This window comes from Taudactylus pleione, unplaced genomic scaffold (genome assembly GCF_031769625.1).
Source record: "Taudactylus pleione unplaced genomic scaffold, aTauple2 ptg000116l, whole genome shotgun sequence".
Taxonomy (NCBI): Eukaryota; Metazoa; Chordata; class Amphibia; order Anura; family Myobatrachidae; genus Taudactylus; species Taudactylus pleione.
The window spans coordinates 25,584,044-25,605,239 of record NW_028284518.1 but is presented as its reverse complement, the minus strand read 5'-3'; the positions used below and the strand labels follow the sequence as shown (position 1 = coordinate 25,605,239).

The following is a 21,196-nucleotide window of genomic DNA, read 5'->3' as shown; positions in this document are numbered from 1 at the left end:
TGAGCTGGAGTAACAGTGGAGACTTGGAAATCAGAGTGAGCTGGAATTAGATTGTAGACTTGGAAATCACAGGGAGCTGAAGTAACACTGGAGGCAATGAAATTGCAGTGAGCTGGAACACACTGTAGACTTGAAAATCTCAGTGAGCTGGAAAACACTGGAGACTTGGAAATCACAATGAGTTGTAACACACTGGAGACTTTAAAATAGCAGTGACCTTGGAGACTTCGAAATCACAATGAGTTGTAACACACTGGAGACTTTAAAATAGCAGTGACCTGGAGACAAACTGGAGACTTGGAAATTGCAGTATGTAGGAGTCCTCAGAGTATACGGGAACCTGGAACCAGCATAGTGTCCAAAGGGGAGAGACGCAGTACTGGCAACTATTGTCAGTACTGTCTGGTTTAAACAGGGCAATCTCGCTGATGATTGGACTAGCCGAACATGTGACCTGGACACTGTAGATTAAGAATGGCTAGCCAGATGACCTCATTTCATGTTGGCGAGCGGGGCTATCTCAGATGCTGGCATACCTGGCATTGGGGGGGAGTCGTCTAGCTTGTGACAAAGAGTAGATATATTCCCGTTCCTTATGGATGATTGGGATACACGTTTTGAGGGATTATTTAGGCCAAGGCATACCTTTAAGCATTTAATTAAAGAGAATATGAAGACAGACCAGGATATCAACAACATTTTTATAGTAAGAAGCTATGAAACCATCAGTTCCCATGCTTTGTCTGAGTTTTGACTCTTCAAAGCCTGTTCATTAACATCTATTGTACTGTATTTTGGAGCTAGTTTGAGTAGATATTCAAGAAGGTAGCCTAGAAAGCCTAACTGCTGCCAAAAACCATCTCAATAAATGTAATCGGTTCCTGGTTTTCAAACGTGCACTGGATTGTGGGAGATTATAGAGTTCTAGATAGTATTTTTGGAATTCAGAACACGTCATCTGATGGTCATAGGTAAGAATTGCAATAGAGTCCCAAACAGCCAAGGAATTTCAAGCTGAATTTTTAGCGCAGAGTTTAGTAGCTAATAAAATGTCAAATTTGTCACCCTTTTCATAGTTGCATTGGTTGAGCCACTTCAATTTATTAGCTACTTGATATGAAAGAAGGAGGTTAAGTTCTCCTCGCACAGAGTTAGCTTTTTTTAATTATTATTTTTATTGAAGTACATTGCATTGTAAAAAGAATAAAATAAAACAAATAAGTGTTACATGAATCAAAAAAAAAAGGAAAACATGAAAAAAAGCAATATTTTTTGGGAGTAGATGTGAATGAAACATCTTTTGTTCAAAGCATGAGGAATCAAACATACAGTGAACAAGTGAATAGCAATAAAATAAAAATGGGATATACTGTACTAAGGCGGGGGGGCAAGCCCTGCATAAGAGCCTCATTCTCACAGTGACATAAACCCTACTTCCTCCTTGCAAATATGTTAAACTAAGTAAAATTGGAGGATCATTAGCTGCCATCCTGAGTTCATACAAAAAGGTATGTTGACTTTGTGATCCAATGCAAAGAGAGAGAGAATCAATATAGATCCCATACCTCAAAAAAGAAGCCTGTGTATACCTCCTTTTCCCACAATCTCTTCATACAGTCTATTTTAAAGACATGCACTAGCTTTTCCTTAACAAGAGAAAAGGAGGGAGTCTCTCTTTGGATGCAATTTCTGTAGAATAGTCTTTCTTTCATCTGTACTTAAAGTATTGCCAGAAGCAATTGTTTACTACACCTAGGGGTAAATTTACTAAGCTGAGAGTTTGGGAGAGTTTGCAAACTCTGGAGAGTTTGGCCATTTTTTCCCACTCTCAAATTTACTAATGTCAAACTCGGGAGAGAGATCTCCTTTACTACGGGAAAATACTGGAGAGTTAGCAAACTCTCTTCAATTCACCATCTGAAAACTTGAGAACCTTTTCACTGGTGAAGATAGGATTCTGGAATTTACCAAGCAGAGAGTTTCGAAACTTTCATGAGATGGGCAAACACTCCTTTAAAAACTCGTGAAAAAAATACACCTGCCTGTGATTTGAGAGTTTGGCAGAAACATACACAGATCGCTGTGATCCATGTATGTTTCTGCCTGTAAATATAGAAAATAAATTTAAATATCCAAAAAAAAATGACATAGGTCCCCCCCAAAAAACTTAACCAGCCCCAGGCTTGCCAGCCTGTCCTGGTTTCTAAGATTACGGGGAACAAAATGTGTATGCTTCCCTTGTAATTTAGAAATCAACACCAGGCTGCAGGGACAGTCCTGATGTTAAATATAGGGGGGGGGAAATTGCATAGGGTCCCCCCTATATTTAAAACCAGCACCAGACCCAAAACGGCCGGGCTGTAATGCCACAGCCCGGAGACCCTTTCACCGGGGCTCCGGGTCCAAAGCATTAGCAGCCCAAGCCGGTCAGGCCAAGCCGGGGATCTCAGGGGAGGTGGGAATCCCCCCAAAAAGGAGTCTCCATCTCCCTTAACCCCAGGCTTGGTCTGAAGCCTGGGGCTCTTCCCCGCACCCCTGGAGCATTGGGTACGGGGGTAATAAAATGGGGATATTTAAGTAAACTATTGTATTTTTCAGTGGGACTACAGGTGCCAGCATGCCTGCCCTTTGGCATTTGTGGAACTACAAGTGCTAGCAGACGGGTGGCACCTGTACCCAGACTGTAAAATAAATAGCTAAATGAACACAAAACACAAAAACCGTGCAAAGTATAACTTTATTACACACACCTACCCATTCACACATACTTACCTATACCAGATGTTTCTGTCCCCTTGTCCAGTAGAATCCATGTTGACTGGCCCTGCAAAAAGATTTCATACTCACCTATATCCTGGCGCTGGTCTCCGCAGTAATCCATGGCTTTTGTAAAATGAAAAAACAAACTTCACGCACCGGGTATCAGTATGTGTGTTGCCACACATACTGTTTCCTCCCGAATGCCAGCTGACGGGACTGCACGGGGTTTGCATGTCCCGCCAGCCAATCAGTGGCTGTGCTGACTGTAGAGCGGCCGCTGATTGGCTCAGGCTACTTACAGTTCCCACGTGGGAACTGTCAGTAGCCGGAGCCAATCAGCGGCCGCTCTTCAGTCACCGTGGCCGCTGATTGGCTTGCGGGACATGCAAACCCCGTAAATATAGTCTGTGTGTGTGTGTGCGTATATATATATGTATATATATATATATACACACTGTGTGTGTGTATATGTTTATATATATATATATATATATATATATATATATATATATACAGTCAGGTGCACAAATATTGGGACATTGACAGAATTTTCATGTTTTGGCCTCTATTCACCACCACAATGGCTTTGAAATGAAACAAACAAGATGTGCTTTAGCTGCAGACTTTCAGGTTTAATTTGAGGGTAATTACATCCATATCAGCTGAACGGTGTAGGAATTACAACGGTTTCTATATGTGCCTCCCACTTTTTACATATATATATAACACTATATACTGTACATATGTACTATATATATATATATATATATATATATATATATATACATACAACAGAATGGACGGCACTCATGAGACTGATGACAAAATAATAAGACCATCTAAAAATACTCCAAAGGACTAATTATTAGTAGTCAATTATTAGTCCTTTGGAGTATTTTTAGATCTAGTTATTTTCAGATCTAGATAGTTTCTGTGCCAGTTGTATGTCATGCATTGTAGTTATAACCTACAGGATGTATTTATTGTCATGCCTTGATATTTTACTATTGAGTTCTTGTTACATTGCAGCTTCATTTGTTTATGCATCACCATGGTGATGGTGCACGGAGCTTAGCCACGCCCCCTGGAGACGCCTGGAACGTGGGCGCTTGGTCGCGCCAGTGACGTCATCAGGTCTCCACTCGGGTGCCGCGCGGCTGATCGATTCACTGGGGTGTCACACTAAGGTATTTATTGTCTGTTTTATATGTTGTTTTTGGTCTTGATAAAAGGGAGAGGTCCCTGAAACGTTGACTGCACGCCGACCGGTGTCATGGTCTTATTTATATTGTCATCAGTCTCATGAGTGCCGTCCATTCTGTTGTATGTATGTTCTCATAGAGGACTGGCACCAGGGCAGTTGGTGGATGAAAGGAGTGCCGGTAACTTTGGACTACTGTATTTTGTGTGGACACTATGACCGAGTGTCCCCACGATTAACAAGGCACCCATTTAATTGATTTATCATACAGTGTTGTCACTTGCTTGTGACTTTGGTGGAGGTATATATTTATTTTTTTTGCTGCAATGACGAATGTCGAGGATACACCTGGATTCAGCAACATTACTCTTTTGGCAGGTGACACACTGAGTTTCACTGATTCAGAGGCTGAGAATATTCTCTTCAATGACAATCTAGCCAGTACTGCAGGTGAGGAAACCATTGAGCAATTGCTGTACCATTTAACAAAGTTAAAGAAACGGGAGGTGGATTTTTTCCTACATGGGGTATCCCTCTCGGATTACTATAGAGACAAAAAAATACCTCGTGGATTTCGTATAAGAAACATCCCCACTATTGGCAGATATAATTCTGATTTTTGTCGTCGATGGGCAGCAATTTTAAATAAATGCTCTTTTGATTTAATTTTACTGGTGATAGAGGAATCAAGAAGAGAACTTAATCTTGCTAAAGAAAAAATTGCTTTGTTTGAATTCAGCTATACATCTAAGATTACATCGGATACTTCACAAGATTGGTTCGGCAAATTGTCTAACCAAATAGAGAAATATCGCACTGATCTTATTGCTTTTAAAAAAGCTAAACTTGAAACGGTCAATCGGGATTACGCTGAACACAAAGTGTACAGTTGGGCCTATAACAGAGGACCTAACAGAGACCGTAAACCTAAATTCAGACAACAAAAGAAACAATTTATTGACACAGATAATTCGAACGGTGCTGCTTCCACTAGTGATCCTGAATGTGCAAATAGAGTACCCCCCAGCAGCAACCAGAGGCCCCCTTTAGGGGTAGCAACGAGGGCTACTTTAGACCTTACACAAGAACCCGCACCCGGCGCGGGGGTCAGTGGGCGAGGGAGGCCAAGAAAGGCATTCAACAAGAGGACATAGTCTTCAATTTATCCTCACGTATTCTCACTCAAGAGGAGCATAAAGTACTTAATAAAGGTTTGTCATTTGTCCCCACATACCGTCCAAATGCCTTTCAAAACAAAGTTGATTTGTTTAAATTTGAAAGAAGAGTGAAGTTGGCTGAGTACTTTGGCCCTACATCAGTTATTAAAGATCCTTTGCCTTTTTATAAAAAATCTACATTTACACCTCTCTCCTCTAATGCAAATATTAAATTCTTTTCAGAATTTATGGAGGTCACCATTAATGAATCGATTGTTAACGACACCGGGAGCCACCCTAATCTCACACATACGGAGAAAGCAGCCCTAAAAAACTTGGGTGAGTACAAAGACATCGTTATTCGCTCAGCGGATAAAGGGGGTGGTATCGTTATTCAAGATGTATCCAAATATAAACAGGAAATATATCAACAGTTGCATGATTCTACAGTATATGAGAGACTACCCAATGACCCGACGAGTGCTTTTAAAAAAGAACTGCATGAAATTTTATTATTAGCAGAGCAGCAATCCATTATTACACACCAAACCAGATTAGTCCTGGTACAGGAATGGCCAAAGACCCTGTTCTTTACACGATTCCCAAACTACACAAGAACGCGTCTAGTCCACCCGGCAGACCCATAATTGCTGCTAGAGATTCCCTGTTTTACGTGATCTCTCAATATCTAGATTATTTTTTACAGCTGCTAGTACAGAAACATCATCTATTCTTGAAAGACACCACAGATTTTTTAAATAAATTGGAGATTCTTTCTCCATTACCTTCTAGACAGCTATTATGTACTATTGACGTGGCTAGTTTATATACCAGCATTCCGCACCATTTGGGTATTGCGGCAGTGGAGAGATTTATTGGAGAAAATGAGGATTATGTGGGGCCGGATAAACAGTTCTTCATACAGCTATTAGAACTGACATTAACTCGTAATTATTTTTTATTTGACGGCAAATACTTCATTCAAAGATCAGGCTGCGCTATGGGGTCTTGCGTAGCTCCTAGCTATGCAAACATCTTCATGTTTGAAATTGAAAAACAATGTTTCTTTAACAACTAACATTTCCAACCAAATTACCGGCTACTGTAGATACATAGATGACATCTTTCTTTGTTGGAAGGGGACTAGAGAGGACTTTGACAGTCTGATGGAATCTATTAATGCGACAGAATCATCCATTACATTTACCTACTCCTGCAGTTTTGACTCAATACATTATTTGGATGTTCAGGTTTCGGTGACCAGCTCGCTACATCTATGCACTTCCATGTTTTACAAACCCTCCGATAGAAATACAATTTTGCAATGTGGGAGTTACCATCCACCTTTTCTTAAAAATGCCCTTCCTTACTCACAATTTCTCAGGATAAGGCGGATCTGCAGTGAGACAGAAGATGCCATTCAACACATGGATGAAATGTCGGTAAAATTCCTCAAGCGTGGATATCACTACAAAACCTTGCGTAGGGCTAAAGCTAAAGCATTAGCATTATCCAGACCAGAGGTATTAGAACATAAGGTTCAAAACAAACCGTCCAACAGAATAGTGTGGACACAAGAATATTCTTCGATCAGCAATGAAGTGATTAAGTCAGCCAAAGCTATTTGGCCCATTATTTCTAAGGATGTTTCTTTACCTGCGTTACACAATTCAAATATCCTTCCATCATACCGACGTGGCAGGAACATTAAGGACATTGTTGTCCATAACGATGTGACCAAACATACAGACACTAAACCGATCCATTTTCTTACTCGGAAAGCAGGCAACTATCGTTGCACAGGATGTACCACCTGTAGTTTCCTCGAAGTAGGTAGTCATTTTTATCATCCTAGATCAGGCAAACAGTATAACATCAACTATCCCCTTTCCTGCACCAGTAGATATGTAGTGTACTACATTAGATGCCCGTGTGGGTTACTATATGTAGGTAAAACCACAAGACAAATGAAGGAACGGATGGCGCTCCACAGATCCAGTATACGAACAGCCCTTGAAGGTAGGGGCACTGACTTACCTGTTGCTCGACATTTTCGGGAGCATCAACATAGTTTATCAATGATTCATTACAAAATGATCGATTGGATCCCCCCAGATCCTAGAGGCGGCGACAGAGGACGTACCCTTCTCCAAAGAGAGGCGAAATGGATACATATTTTACAAACGGTCCATCCTTTGGGACTCAATGAAGCAACATCCCTTACTTGTTTTTTGTGACATGTCTTTTATCTTTTTAGGTTTTGCGTTCTCTGTATTTAGGTTTTGTATTCATTAGGTCTATTATTACCCTGCATTCGTATCATGGAGTTTAGCCTCCTAAGTAGTCAATTATTAGTCCTTTGGAGTATTTTTAGATCTAGTTATTTTCAGATCTAGATAGTTTCTGTGCCAGTTGTATGTCATGCATTGTAGTTATAACCTACAGGATGTATTTATTGTCATGCCTTGATATTTTACTATTGAGTTCTTGTTACATTGCAGCTTCATTTGTTTATGCATCACCATGGTGATGGTGCACGGAGCTTAGCCACGCCCCCTGGAGACGCCTGGAACGTGGGCGCTTGGTCGCGCCAGTGACGTCATCAGGTCTCCACTCGGGTGCCGCGTGGCTGATCGATTCACTGGGGTGTCACACTAAGGTATTTATTGTCTGTTTTATATGTTGTTTTTTGGTCTTGATAAAAGGGAAAGGTCCCTGAAATGTTGACTGCACGCCGACCGGTGTCATGGTCTTATTTATATTGTCATCAGTCTCATGAGTGCCGTCCATTCTGTTGTATGTATGTTCTCATAGAGGACTGGCACCAGGGCAGTTGGTGGATGAAAGGAGTGCCGGTAACTTTGGACTACTATATATATATATATATATATATATATATATACACAAAGCATGTATATATATTCACTGTGTGTGTGCATATGTATATATATCATATATATGTAGTGTGTATGTGTGTATATATATATATATATATATATATATATTAGTACATATGTATTTTTATGTATGTATATCTATATAAAAGGAATCGGTATGGAATCCCAGCTGCCGCATAGCCACCAGTTCGATTCCCGGCAGTGGCAGCCCGACAGATCAGCAGAGCCCGGCAGCGGCAGCCCGACAGCACTGGAATCCCGATTGTCCCTAAGGTAAGTATAAACTAACCTAACCCCCTAACCCTAACCCTCCCTTAAGGGTGCCTAACCCTAACCTCCCCCCCAAGTGCCTAACCCTAATCCCCCCTCTAAGTGCCTAACCCTAATCCCCCCTTCCCCGCTGCCTAAGCCTAAATCCCCCGGGGGGGTGCCTAACCCTAACCTCCCCCCGGGGTGCCTAACCCTAACACCCCCTTCCCCTAGCCTGACTCTAACCCTCCTGGGGGGAGCCTAACCCTAAGTCCCCCCCGGGTGCCCTAAACCTAACCCTCCCCCCCGCGGCTGTCCGCTCGCGACGCCCGACATCCCTTCGATCGGGATGCCGGGCGCCGGTCACCCAGCACCGGGTAAATGCCGGGCGCCGGTCATTTATACCACGCCGGGATAAAGCAGCCGGGAAGCCGGCTGTAGGTATTAAGGCAGCCGGTTTCCCGACTGCATACCATATAAAAATATGTATGCATATCTATATAATAAAAAAATATAAGTATGTGTTTATATATATATATAGAGAGAGAAAGTGCAATATTTGAATGAGATAGGAAGGGGCAGGTGCAAGATTAAAGTTTTTGTCAGGTTACATACACACATAATAATTACCAAGCTAAATACCGACACCGGGCAAACAATGGTGATCCCAATCACACTCTTTTATGTTTACAGTTTAGGCCCGTATTCAATTCAAAGCGAAAAGCCGAGATCCGCAAAAAATTATTGCCGATTGCAACTTTTCACCAGATGGAAAATTATCTCCGTATTTAATTGCAAACACTTTTCGCGTACGCAGAGACGCAATGCATTGTAATAGGTGAAAAAGATTTGCCTCTATATAGGTGGAGAAAAATATTCAAAATAGCTATTTTGTGGTGCAAAGGTGGGGAAACCACTGCCAGGTCGGTGCAGCAGTGAGGGTGGGTGGGGGTGGCTTAAGTGGGCGCAGCGGGGGCGTGTCGGCACAATTACTTCATCATGACCCCACCCCCTGCTTTATATAGCAGATATTACCAGCATTATAAAGCAGGGGCTACAATAACGCTATTCATCCTGACGAAAATTTGGATCTTGCAACTCGATCTATCTATCTATCTATCTATCTATCTATCTATCTATCTATCTATCTACTGCAGTCCGCAGGTGGACTACGGTCTGACCCCTATGTACCAAATTCCAAAAAGCGTACCTTATAACAGTTTGGCCCCATACTTATGGAGCCATTTTTGCAGCCACAGTTTACATACTGTATATTATTTGTTTTAATATTAATATTTAATAATGTGCATATTAAGTAAAATGCAGATTAGTTTGATTTAATATTTATTTAGTATTATTTATTATGTTTTCATGCTCTGCACCTTTTACTTTGTTCAAAAGTAATTATTGGAAAACTAGCAATTTTCAGGTATATTTCTATTTAAGCACCTTATTAATAAAAATTGGTGAATTTTATTAATAAACCATAGTTTGTATTTTTTTTTTTTATAGAACAGGTGGTGTATGCTTCATGAAAACCACAAAAGAGAAGAGAAAAAAGGACTCTTTGTGGGGGCACACAATAATCATTGTGTGCCCCCACAAAGAGTCCTTTTTTCTCTTCTCTTTTGTGGTTTTCATGTTATCAAACTGACTCTGGGGAGCACCATAGACTTTCCTATAGATGGCCTGTTAGACTGTTGTCTCATGATCCATGATAGGAATACCATAACACGAATATATATGTGTGTGTATATTAAGTCTGTTTTAGGTATACACAAGAGATACATTATTGCTTATACTCTTGCAGAATTTTTCTCAGTGCGGGTCCAGTATACATTCCTTTGTAGGTGTATGCTTCATATAATCAAAGAGGGGAGGGAGATTGAAATGGTTGAATGTAGGTGGGTAGCTGTGCTTCACGGTGCTAGCCACACCCCATGGTACAGACCACACCCCCACATCACTGGTCACACCCCCATATCAGTCATCACACCTTCTGCGCCATCACGCAATAGGCCCTTCATAAATTTCAGCTCCAGGCCCACGAGGGCCTTAATCTGGCACTGGGTTCGGATATGCACGCCGAGTTCGTATTTTTCCCTCCAAAAATCGGGTCTCAGATAGAGGCAAAACTTAATTTTCATGGACAAACATCATCATTCCTGGACAAAAGTCCATGGAAGATGATGTCTGTCCATGAAAGATGACATTTTGCCTCTTTCTGAGACCTGAATTTTGGAGGGAAATATCCGAACCTCGGCGTGCAAATTCGAACCTATCTGAGCCTGCACATCCCTAGTGACAACACACATACTAATACCCGGTGCGTGGTGCGGTAAGTTCGTTTTTTTGTTTTACAAAGGCCATGGATTACTGCGGAGATCAGCGCCAGGATATAGGCGAGTATGAAATCTTTTTTGCAGGGCCAGTCAACACGGATTCTACTGGACAAGGGGACAGAAACATCTGGTATAGGTGTGAATGGGTAGGTGTGTGTAATAAAGTTATACTTTACAGGGTGTGTGTGTTTTGTGTTTATATAACTATTTATTTTACAGTGGGGGTACAGGTGCCGCCCGTCTACTGGCACTTGAATTCCACAAGTGCCAAAGGGAAGGCATGCTGGCACCTGTAGTCCCACTGTAAAATACAGTAGTTTACTTAAATATCCCCACTTTATTACCCCCATACCCAATGCTCTAGGGGTGCGGGGAAGAGCCCCAGGCTTCTGACCAAGCCTGGGGTTAAGGGAAAGGGGGACCCCTTTTTTGGGAGATCCCCACCTCCCCTGAGATCCCCGGCTTGGGCTGCTAATGCTTTGGACCCGGAGCCCCAGTGAAAGGGTCTCCGGGCTGTGGCATTAGAGCCCGGCCGTTTTGGGTCTGGTGCTGGTTTTAAACAATATAGGGGGACCCTACGCAATTTCCCCCCCTTATATTTAAAATCAGGACTGTCCCTGCAGCCTGGTGTTGGTTTCTAAATTACGGGGGAACCATACACATTTTGTTCCCCGTAATCTTAGAAAGCAGGACAGGCTGGCAAGCCTGGGGCTGGTTAAGCTTTAGGGGGGGGCCCTATGTCATTTTTTTTAACCACTTTTAACCCGTTTTTTAACAGGTACAACACAAGCAGCTTATACATATCTCACTGACATGTGCAGGCTGCTTGCTCGGGAGAGTTTTGCAGAGAGAAGACACTGCAATCTCGAGTGAGTTATATCCTGCAAAACCTGCTACTCGGGGAAGAAATCCCCTGCAAACCCTGCTACTCGGCAGAGAAATCTCGTTCTGCTTCACCATCGGCCATCTCACTCTCAGCTAAACTCCCTTCTTTGTAAATTTGAGAGTCTCAGGAGCTTAAAATCACCCGAGTTTAGGTGAAGCTAATCTTTGTAAATTTACCCCCTAGTAAGTCACTGTCTCTCTGAGAAAACTCCTAACACTGCCCACTCTGGGTGAAATGGGACATAATTTACCAAGTGACATTCAGCATAATTCCGAATTAATAACCAATAATGTCTAACCAAAGAACATTCCCATAAACAAATAAATAGTTCTGCAGTACTGTGATTGTATTTACGACAATGATGAGAATCGGAAAATCAAATTAAATAGTGTCTTCTTGGGGATAAATATGTGTAGTGGAAAATATTGTAGAATAATTGTTACATATACTAGATTACAAAAGTTTACAGGAAGTGCGTAGAGTTATAACCATACGGGGAACGTCAAGGGAGGGTACATGAGGTAGCCACTGTGTCATACCGGTCTACATTGCAGAATGATCCACTACCTCTCTCAGAAATGTACAATGTATGGTAATGCTTTGTATAGGCAGAGATTGTCCTAATATTTTATCAAGAAAGTTGCACCAATCAATATCAGAAAAAGCTCTAATATGCCCTGCTAATACAATAATGTGCCTGTAAGAAGGCCACAGGGTGAGACCTCAAAACTTCATATTTATCAGCAGCTGTTAATGGCCGTTTATTGATTAGATGAGATATACATGTCCCCTACCCGACATTTGTGAAAGACTAAGAGGCCATGCCAAGTTGGTGTTCAGTCAATAAATCCATGATTTTGGGTATGAGTTTAAAATCTGTATTACACACAGATATTAATAGTTGTGGATCTGCATTAGGCATGTTTTCAAAAAATATTAGAAACAAATTATAACTTCCAAAGAAAAGAAAAGTTTGCATATTTTTTTTTTCATAGAGCTTGAAGACACTTAAGCTGGGTACGCACTGTGACAATGGATCGGTCAGCAGACCGATTTGCCATCAGAGCGGCCAATTGGTAAGCTATACACAATTACCAATTGGCTGTTTGATGTGTCTGGGCTGACATCACAACTGGGCAGGCATTTAAATTAGTAAATAAACCAAATGAGGTGGTGCTAATCACAGAGTCAATAAATACATATAGGTACAGTATCTCTACCTTTAAAAAAAAAAAAAAAAGATTATATATACATACTGTACAAAATATATATAAATAAATGTATAAAATTGTTACCTCCCGAGAGTGGGAAACAATAATAATCTGTAAAATAGCTCTTAAAGATGATTCAACTGCTCAAAACTAGATAAAATACAATACTGACAGAGAAATTAAAGTGTCATATGAGTGCCTTAAAAAATCTGTGTATATTCCTGTAGGCAGGACAAGTGTTCACCACTTTGGGATATGGCAGGGGTACAGTCACAACTGTAGTAAATTATACTGGCTCGCGTATCCACTTGCCTATTAAATAGAACGATTGAACGATTAGGACATCATAATCATTCAACGCTCATTAATCGTGCATAAATCGGGCATCTTAATATCGGAAACGACCAGCGATGCGTGCTCCCTTGTTTCCGACAGCTATCATCGCCTGAACATGCCGGTCAATCTGCCGATAACGACAGATTGGGCATGTTCGGGGATGAAGGAGGGTGACTGCACTGAACGACATATCGTTCAATGTGGGCACCTACATCATGAGGAACGACTGAACGATTACGATGTTGTAATCGTTGAAACGTTCCTCAGTCGGCAAGTGGATACACACCTTTAGATCAGCCTCCCAAACTTGGCTGCAGTCACATTGTTGCAGTGTATTCCTGTGTCAATAGAATATCTCAATGCTAGAAAGTGGGGAGTTGTGAAGTGGCTATTGCTGATATGTATGTGACTGCGGACCTGGAATACCCGTGATCACACTGCTGCAGCTCACCTGATTTACAGGTGTCATGAAGTAGTCCCAGCTGCAAATGAAAGAAGCATCCTCTGCAGATAGTTAATTAAAGTTGCATAATAAAAAAATTGTTCTGTATGTGAGATGGCGTAGTGATCATATTATAGGGACAGTGATACTCCTATTTTCTCCTGTACAGTGGGGAGGCAGCAGATTAAGTGCATGGAATAGATTCCTACTTTATTGTTTTACTGTATAATTAAAGTTGCAGTTTCCACAATTAGATACAGTAGCTCTTCTGCAAACACACACACATAGTCTAAAGCAGGGAACAAGGATATATAGATATCACTGCTCCCAAATAGGTGGATGGGCTGTTAATGAAAATAATAGAACTCCAAACTTTGCAAATATGCTCCATATCTTCAATGTGAAAAAGCTGCCATTGTGCGGAGAAACCAGGTATAAATTTTATATGTTTATGGATACATTTTTTGCATGTATATATGCTTTTTTAATAAAATGGTGAGATACCTACAGCATATTTATGTATTAACCCCGTTTGATTAGCGTTGCCTCGTTTGGTTTCTTTGCATTGTTGTGAGATATCTGGCAATTTCCTCTATAGGGGAGCAGCTTTTATCACTGTTAGGGACATTTTTGAGTGAATACTCTATATGGGGCCAGGAAAAGACAGCCTAGGTCCATTAATGTTGGTGTAGCCATCCCTACTGACAGACATTTACGCCTGCTGTTCTGACATATAGGGCTCAATCCAATTAGGTGCGAGGTGCTATTTTCTCTTCTAATTCACACAGATAATTAATTTTGCAATCCAATTAGCATCTCACACTGAACCAGTCAGACTGAATTCGCATTTTTCCATTCGCACCTCCCTGAGGGTGAGATTGAAAGGAAAATCTTTATTTTAAGGTTAAAATGTCGGGACATCAATTACATTTAATTTTTGGGGGTATAAAAAAAAAGTCCTCAAATTAACCCCAAATCAACTTTGTTGTTAGTATAGGTATGCCATAGCATTCCAATGCGCAATGTTTTATAAAGCTTCAGTGGAAGCTTACATAAAACATTCTAGCGGGATAGCAGGCTCTAAAAGATTGTAACCTGTAACCTCATTCTACAAGGGCAGGGCCGTTTCCTCTGAGCCACCTCAGCAGTTGTTAGCAGAATTCTCTGTCTACATAATATTTCCCTTCATTACTACATGACAACCTGCTGGCAACAGCAGGGCTTTTCCAGATCAAATCTTCCTTTTTTCTGGCCAGTGAAGCACTGATGTAGCCTGCTTTAATACCTTCAAACAATATTTGTCTGCCAAAGGCCCTGCACATATATATAACACAAAATTACTTTAATAGGACCCTAATGTTGCATTTCATTGACAAGTACCTTTGTGTACAGTAGCTCTGTCTTTTGCTCCACTGAAACAAATACAAACTGGTGAACATAATCCTAATGCATCTGTGCTTAGTTTGCATACATATTATTTCCTGGAATGAAAGAGTACATATCGGATAATTATGTACATATCGGATAATAATGCTGGGTACACAGTAGGACAATGGATCGGTCTACTGTCGTTCTAGTGCCCTATTGGGAAGTTATACACACTTACTAATCAGCAGCTCGATGTGTCTGGGCTGACACCACAACTGGGCGAGATTTGAAATTTAAATGCCCGCCTAGTTGAGATGTCAGTGTCGGCAGTCGCCTGCAGCAAGTGTACGGACGGTCCGCGGGTCGCCAGTACAAACAGCCAGATGCACCAAAATTTTTGAAAGCGTGCTGCGGGGCCGACATGATATGTCTGTGAGTGTTAACGCCTTTGTCCACAGATATATCAGGCATGCACACCCACCGATGCACTCGCAGTATATCTCTTGACGATAGACTGAGCAATATATTGCCAAGTGTGTACCCAGCCTAAAGAGATAGGAACAAAAGGTTATGTGATCCTAATCAAATGCATCTTAAAAATTGCCAGTTTAGCAACATCCGTAATTTCTGAGGACCTCCCTTTTAAACCACTGAGTAGTCAATTTTTATATGCAGTTATTCATATTAGGTTTTCAGATCTCCAAGTGGGTTATAAACAGGAAAAAAACATTCTCACAAATCACATCTATATCTTAAAACGTTGCAACAATTTCCTGATACTCTAAACATATTACAAGAGCATTTAGAACCCAAAAGATGAGATGCTGTTACTTACTTATTTAACAAAAATGACCTCAGCTCCCCAGTTCTACAGCAAAATCCTGATGTCACAAGCGCCAGGTACATTAACATACTTGTTTTATATGAAAAACTATTTATTCATTTATATTTCAGTATTTCAATAATTTACTCCCAAAATTGCTTTCTACCTCCAAGTGCCTGAGAACTGAATTTGCTTTAGAGGTGCAACTGCAGCTCTTTAATTAAAGCTGGCTTGAGAGTATTAGTTGATCAATAGCTCTAGAAAAAAAGCTTGTGCCTTCGTTACAGTATAAACCGAGAAAGAAAAAACAAGTACAACCTACTGAACTAAATTAATTAATGTTTATAATTAATTGGTGAATTTTGTTGTAGTACCTTTTAGAGGAAATCTGTGCTGAGATTTGAACGGTTTTAAAAGAGCACATCACCAAGATAAAGGGGATGAGAATCTGTAAAACACAAGGCAGAAAGTTAGAGGACGAATCTTTTCAGAGCTTTATTTCCAGGGCTGACAATAGACTCAAACTAGTCACTGAATGATGGGGTGGGTGGGGGGGATGCTCTTTATTCTGCATGAATAATTTTGTATATTAGAAGTACTCTAAATTAATACTGCTCTTCTTCAACATATTCATAGGTTACACAGACACCATAATGCATACAGGAATATAAGCTCTTTTGTACGCTCTGATTAATGCATGAGACGGTGCAATTTGTGCCTTCGAGAAAGTATGCATTAGATACATAAAGTATGAGACACATGCCAAGGAAAACCTCTTATCAGAATCCTATATAATGAAGACTCTTATAAAACCCAGGGTACATTTCTATATTGTGATTTCTTACCATTTTTAAAGGAATATTATTATATATTTCAAAATAAATGTTAGCTGACATAGTAAGTACCTGAAAACTTAGATTGGTAAATGTGTTAATGCAAGATTAAAGCAGTAATTACAGCTGAAAGATTAATGAGATTTTAAAGGCACATCAATAAATGAGACTGGTTAAGAAGCCACTGTGGTCAATTACAATATCTACTTTCATTTAAATAAAGACGTGGCACAGGCCTTTAAAATACAAATCATTAAGGCCCCTATGTATTAATAATCACGGTACTGCCGCGATTAACAACGGTCCAACTATCCGGGGATATTAACATTTTTAATAAAAATATCCTAGCTATGTACTACCAGAACTCGCAGCGACAGTGGTTGCGGTAACCGCTGTCCCAGCGAGTTATATCCTTGGCATTTAGCAGAAGTCTTTCACAGAAATGAAAAACTTCCCAGGGGGAAGCTGTCACTGCGCATGCACGCAGAGTCAGCTTTCGGTACTGGCCGGGGGCTGTGAGAGAGAGATTGAAAGATCTCTCTCTTTCCCCTGGAGACCCCATAAACAAACAGTAATTTGAAGATGGTGTAAACTACCGGTGTTAAAGTCCGAAAAGCTTTGCTTTTTGGAGATTAGTACATGGGGGCCAGATCTTAGTTCCCATTGATAATAATAATAGGGACTGTGATCTGAAGTGCTTATTAGCACTGTGCCGGAGATTTCTGTGAAATTTCCTGCATTGTTCTATTAGTACATAGAATCAATACACAATATTATAAAGAAACTGCAGTTTCTGCATAATTTTATATAAAAATCAGCTTGATACATATGCCCCTAAGTCTGAAAATATTATTTTTGCTGCTAAAAAACCAAGTGCAGGTTAAGTCTCCCATATCCAAAATGCTTGGGACCAGAGTTATTTTAGATAACGGAATATTCCGTATTTTATAATATTTTCATACCATAATATCTTGGGAATGGGACCCAAATATAAACACAGAATGCATTTATGTTCTATATACACCTTATACACACAGCCTGCAGGTCATTTTATACAATATTTTCAAAAATTTTGTGGCTCAAACAAAGTTTGTGTACAGGAATGTAATTTATTTATGTTTCATATACACCTTATACACAGAGCCTGAAGGTAATTTTATACAATATTTTTATTAATTTTGTGCCTTAAAGTTTTTGTACAATGAACTATCAAAAATCAAAGGTTTCATTATCTCAGTCATGCTAAAAAAAACTCTATATTTTGGAATATTCTGTATTTTGGAATATTTGGATATGGAAGACTCAACCTGAATTGAAAATTATACTACAGGTTTTCTATATTATATACTGAATGTTAAAAAATAGCAATACAAGAAAAAACAGACCTCACATTTATTTTAGTACACTGGGGCGGTTTAGATCGCAAAGTAAAAGACACACGTTTACATATGTGCAAATATGCGTCTGCATTCACAATATTAGGATTTGAGAATACTTAAATTGAATGCATTGATGTGTCCACAGAAAATATATAGGGACAAATGTAATAGGGTGAGAGTTTAGAAAATGGGAGAGATGACTCTCACATTTTTAAACTCAGCCAATGTAATAAAGTCACAGAATATACAAACGCATGTTTTTCAGACTCAAAAAACTCTCAAGATTTAAACTCTCATCCAGGTGTTTCCTGTTTTGAAAATACAACTCGATCAATGTATTAGTGTGAGTGTTTTACTGCTAAACTCTCACATTTTCTAAACCCTCACCCCATTACATTTGGCCCTAGTAATTATTATCAGCTAGAAAACTGCAAGTCTTGTATAGGCACAGAATTTGTACTGGTAAGGGGAGAATTTCAAAGATATGTGTACAATAAACCAAAATAAGAGACATCACAAAGGGGTATGCCTAACTTGTATCAGTGCACCCTTAGTGTACTCCACTTGCATATAAGCACCCCTGATCCACCTTCCAAGGGTAAGAGGTTGCAAGTGTCAGATGCATGCAGCTTATATATCACCTGTTGTTGTGTGCATGCACACTTTGGCTTAGAGAATAGGAAGTGCAAAGATACACTGCTCAGATGCTCTTACATGCAATCCTAAATGACTTATGTTTGCATATTATACTCAAAAACAGTTTAACACATTTATGCCTGTAAAATGTAAGTGGATGCAGCACACACACATATATCTCTTGGAAGGAACTTCTACAATACAGATGTGTCCTCATACATCCAGCCTCCTTGTGTGTTAAACAGCCTTACTAGTTGCGCATTGCCGTGGCGTGACCCGATAGCGCCGAATGTCATTTCATGCGACCTTTGAGCTTCAAATGTGTCTTATTCGCACAGTGATGCAAATAGGACGCATAAGCAGCTGAGCGCGACTGTGGGTGCATCTGCATGCACAATGCTATATTACAGTGTCAGCGGCTGGGACACTGTAATGTGGCTATTCACATGCAGATACAGCCCCATTTGCACACATAATATAGGCTGCATATCACTTTATTCAGCAGAAGATGCTGGTTTTCCTATTCACATCTATGTGTGAATACTATGCCTTTGAAGGTAAAAAGTCACACAAAACGACGTTCAGCACTACCGAGTCACACTGCTCTCACGCGTTATATGACTTGTAGCGCACGGAGGTAAGATGTATGTAGACACATCTGTATTCCTACTCAGGTAAACAATAGATTTGTAATCAAACTGAGAAGGTGGACAACATACTTGGCATTATTTGCAATAAACAGAAAAATCTAACCATACATGCCTTAGTTTTATGCACTGTTTTCTAATTTGCATTAGTGCAAAACAAATAATTGCTGATCCCAGAACACTTAATGTATGAGACATCCTTGGGAATGTATAGGGTAAAAGAAATAAAGAAAGATGTAAAAGTATTAAAATCTAAGAATACTAGCTGTTGCACACCAACATTTTTTTTATTTGATGTTGTCCAGTTGTATTGCTTTGCATAGGAGACATGTCGCGGGAGTGGCCCACGTGACCATCTCTACACCGTTCAAACTCCAAACAGTCTGGTGGGGGTGCTAACCCTTGGCATCCCCTCTAGAGCTAGGTCTCCCTAGGCAAGTGCCCAGGTCACCTATGCCCAAGGCCAGCCCTGCTGTAGGCCAACACTTTTCTAGTTAAGAAGACTCTTTCTCAAGGATACTGCCAAGGAAGTGGCCTTCCTCATTACAGATTTACACTGTACTGCGCAATGAAGTTCACCAATGGGGATATACCGCTGACTTTATTTATGAGAAAGGGTTCTTAAAGCTTTGTGGTTGTGACGATATCACACTATTGCATGAATTTGTTTTTTCCATGTACAATGTACATACTTATGATCATCGTTGAACATCGTGCCAAGTGAATTTTAAGTGAATCAAAGGGAAGTTATATTCATTATCTTTCCACTTCCACGTGACTTTTGGGTGTTTTCACCATCATGCAATTTTAACTTCACCTATTATTAGGCATTTTTAATAGGTTGGATATGGGATCCCGGCAGTCAGGATGCCGGCAGTCAGAATACCGACAGCGGCATCCCGACAGTCAGAATCCTGATAGGATTAGGTGATTATGCTAACCTTAACCCTCCCCCTAACCTTAACCCACCTATTCGCAGCCTAACCCTTACCCTCCTCTCCTACAGCCTTAACATAACCATCCACCACGCAGCCTAACCCTAACCCTTTCCCCCCTCACAGCCTAATGCTAATCCTCCCCTCCTCGCAGCCTAAACCTAACTCTCCCCCTAGTGCCTAACCCCAAACCCTCCCCTTAACCCTAATACTTAATGTCGGGATGTCAGAAGTCGGGATCCTTGAGCTGGGATTCCGAATGCTGTCGGGATCTTGTCCAGTATTCTAACCGCCAGCATCTTAACCGCCGAGATGCCGACTACATCCATTTTTAAATATGGTTTGTGTTTTGTATTTTGATGTTTCATTATAAAATTTCAGCTATAGGGTAGAACCTGGTTTTACTTCAGTTGCTCTTCACTGCTAGAAACACAATATATGTCCTCTATATACTATTACTGTCACTAGAAATGCACTGTTGAGTATTATCCATTTATGTTATTGCAGTGCATTTCCAGTGTTTACTACCATGGACATGTGTCAGTAATTGCTGGATTACCTTTATGTACAGATGTGTCCTCATGAGCCAAACCTCAAATTGTGCCAAATAGCCGCAAGGCGCCACAAAATATGTGACTAAATCACGTCATGCGTCCCATCGCTCAGAATTTTTGACAAAGCTTCTATTTTGCACTGCTGATGCAATAAAAGGACAAAGTAGGTGTACTTTGTGATAGCAGATGTCACATGTATGTGACATGTCACATGTATGTGACCACCGCTTCCCATTTCACTAGACAACATGCCCTTTCTCTTCCCTTAAAACCACCTTTTAAATGTTGTGTGCACAGTGGCAGGTGCAATCAGAATAGCAGTGAATGGGATATACCTCCTTCCTTTCCAGCCCAAATGAGACAAAACTGAGCCCCTCAAATTGGGACAGTCCCACCTAAATAGGGAAAATTGGAATGTATGTGTATTCTCACTTCAAACACTTTGATAAAACTCACCTTCCACATCATCAGAGCACCCATCACAAAGGGGTTAAACACAGTAATGAAACAATATACAGAGGCTGGATCAAAACTGAGGGG

The 21,196-nt window shown here is 40.5% G+C and overlaps 1 protein-coding gene across 5 annotated transcripts in view; it reads right to left on the bottom strand.

The window, feature by feature from the left end:
* The window catches only part of PIGN (phosphatidylinositol glycan anchor biosynthesis class N), a 491,207-nt gene that overhangs the window by 75,104 nt on the left and 394,907 nt on the right, over positions 1 to 21,196 (bottom strand). For all 5 annotated transcript variants that reach the window (XM_088471817.1, XM_088471818.1, XM_088471815.1 and 2 more), the window contains 2 exons: positions 21,113 to 21,188; positions 16,047 to 16,120 (listed from right to left, as the gene is read on the bottom strand). In XM_088471817.1, the coding sequence (XP_088327943.1) occupies positions 16,047 to 16,120; positions 21,113 to 21,188 (150 nt within the window). The remainder of the gene's footprint in view (positions 1 to 16,046; positions 16,121 to 21,112; positions 21,189 to 21,196) is intronic.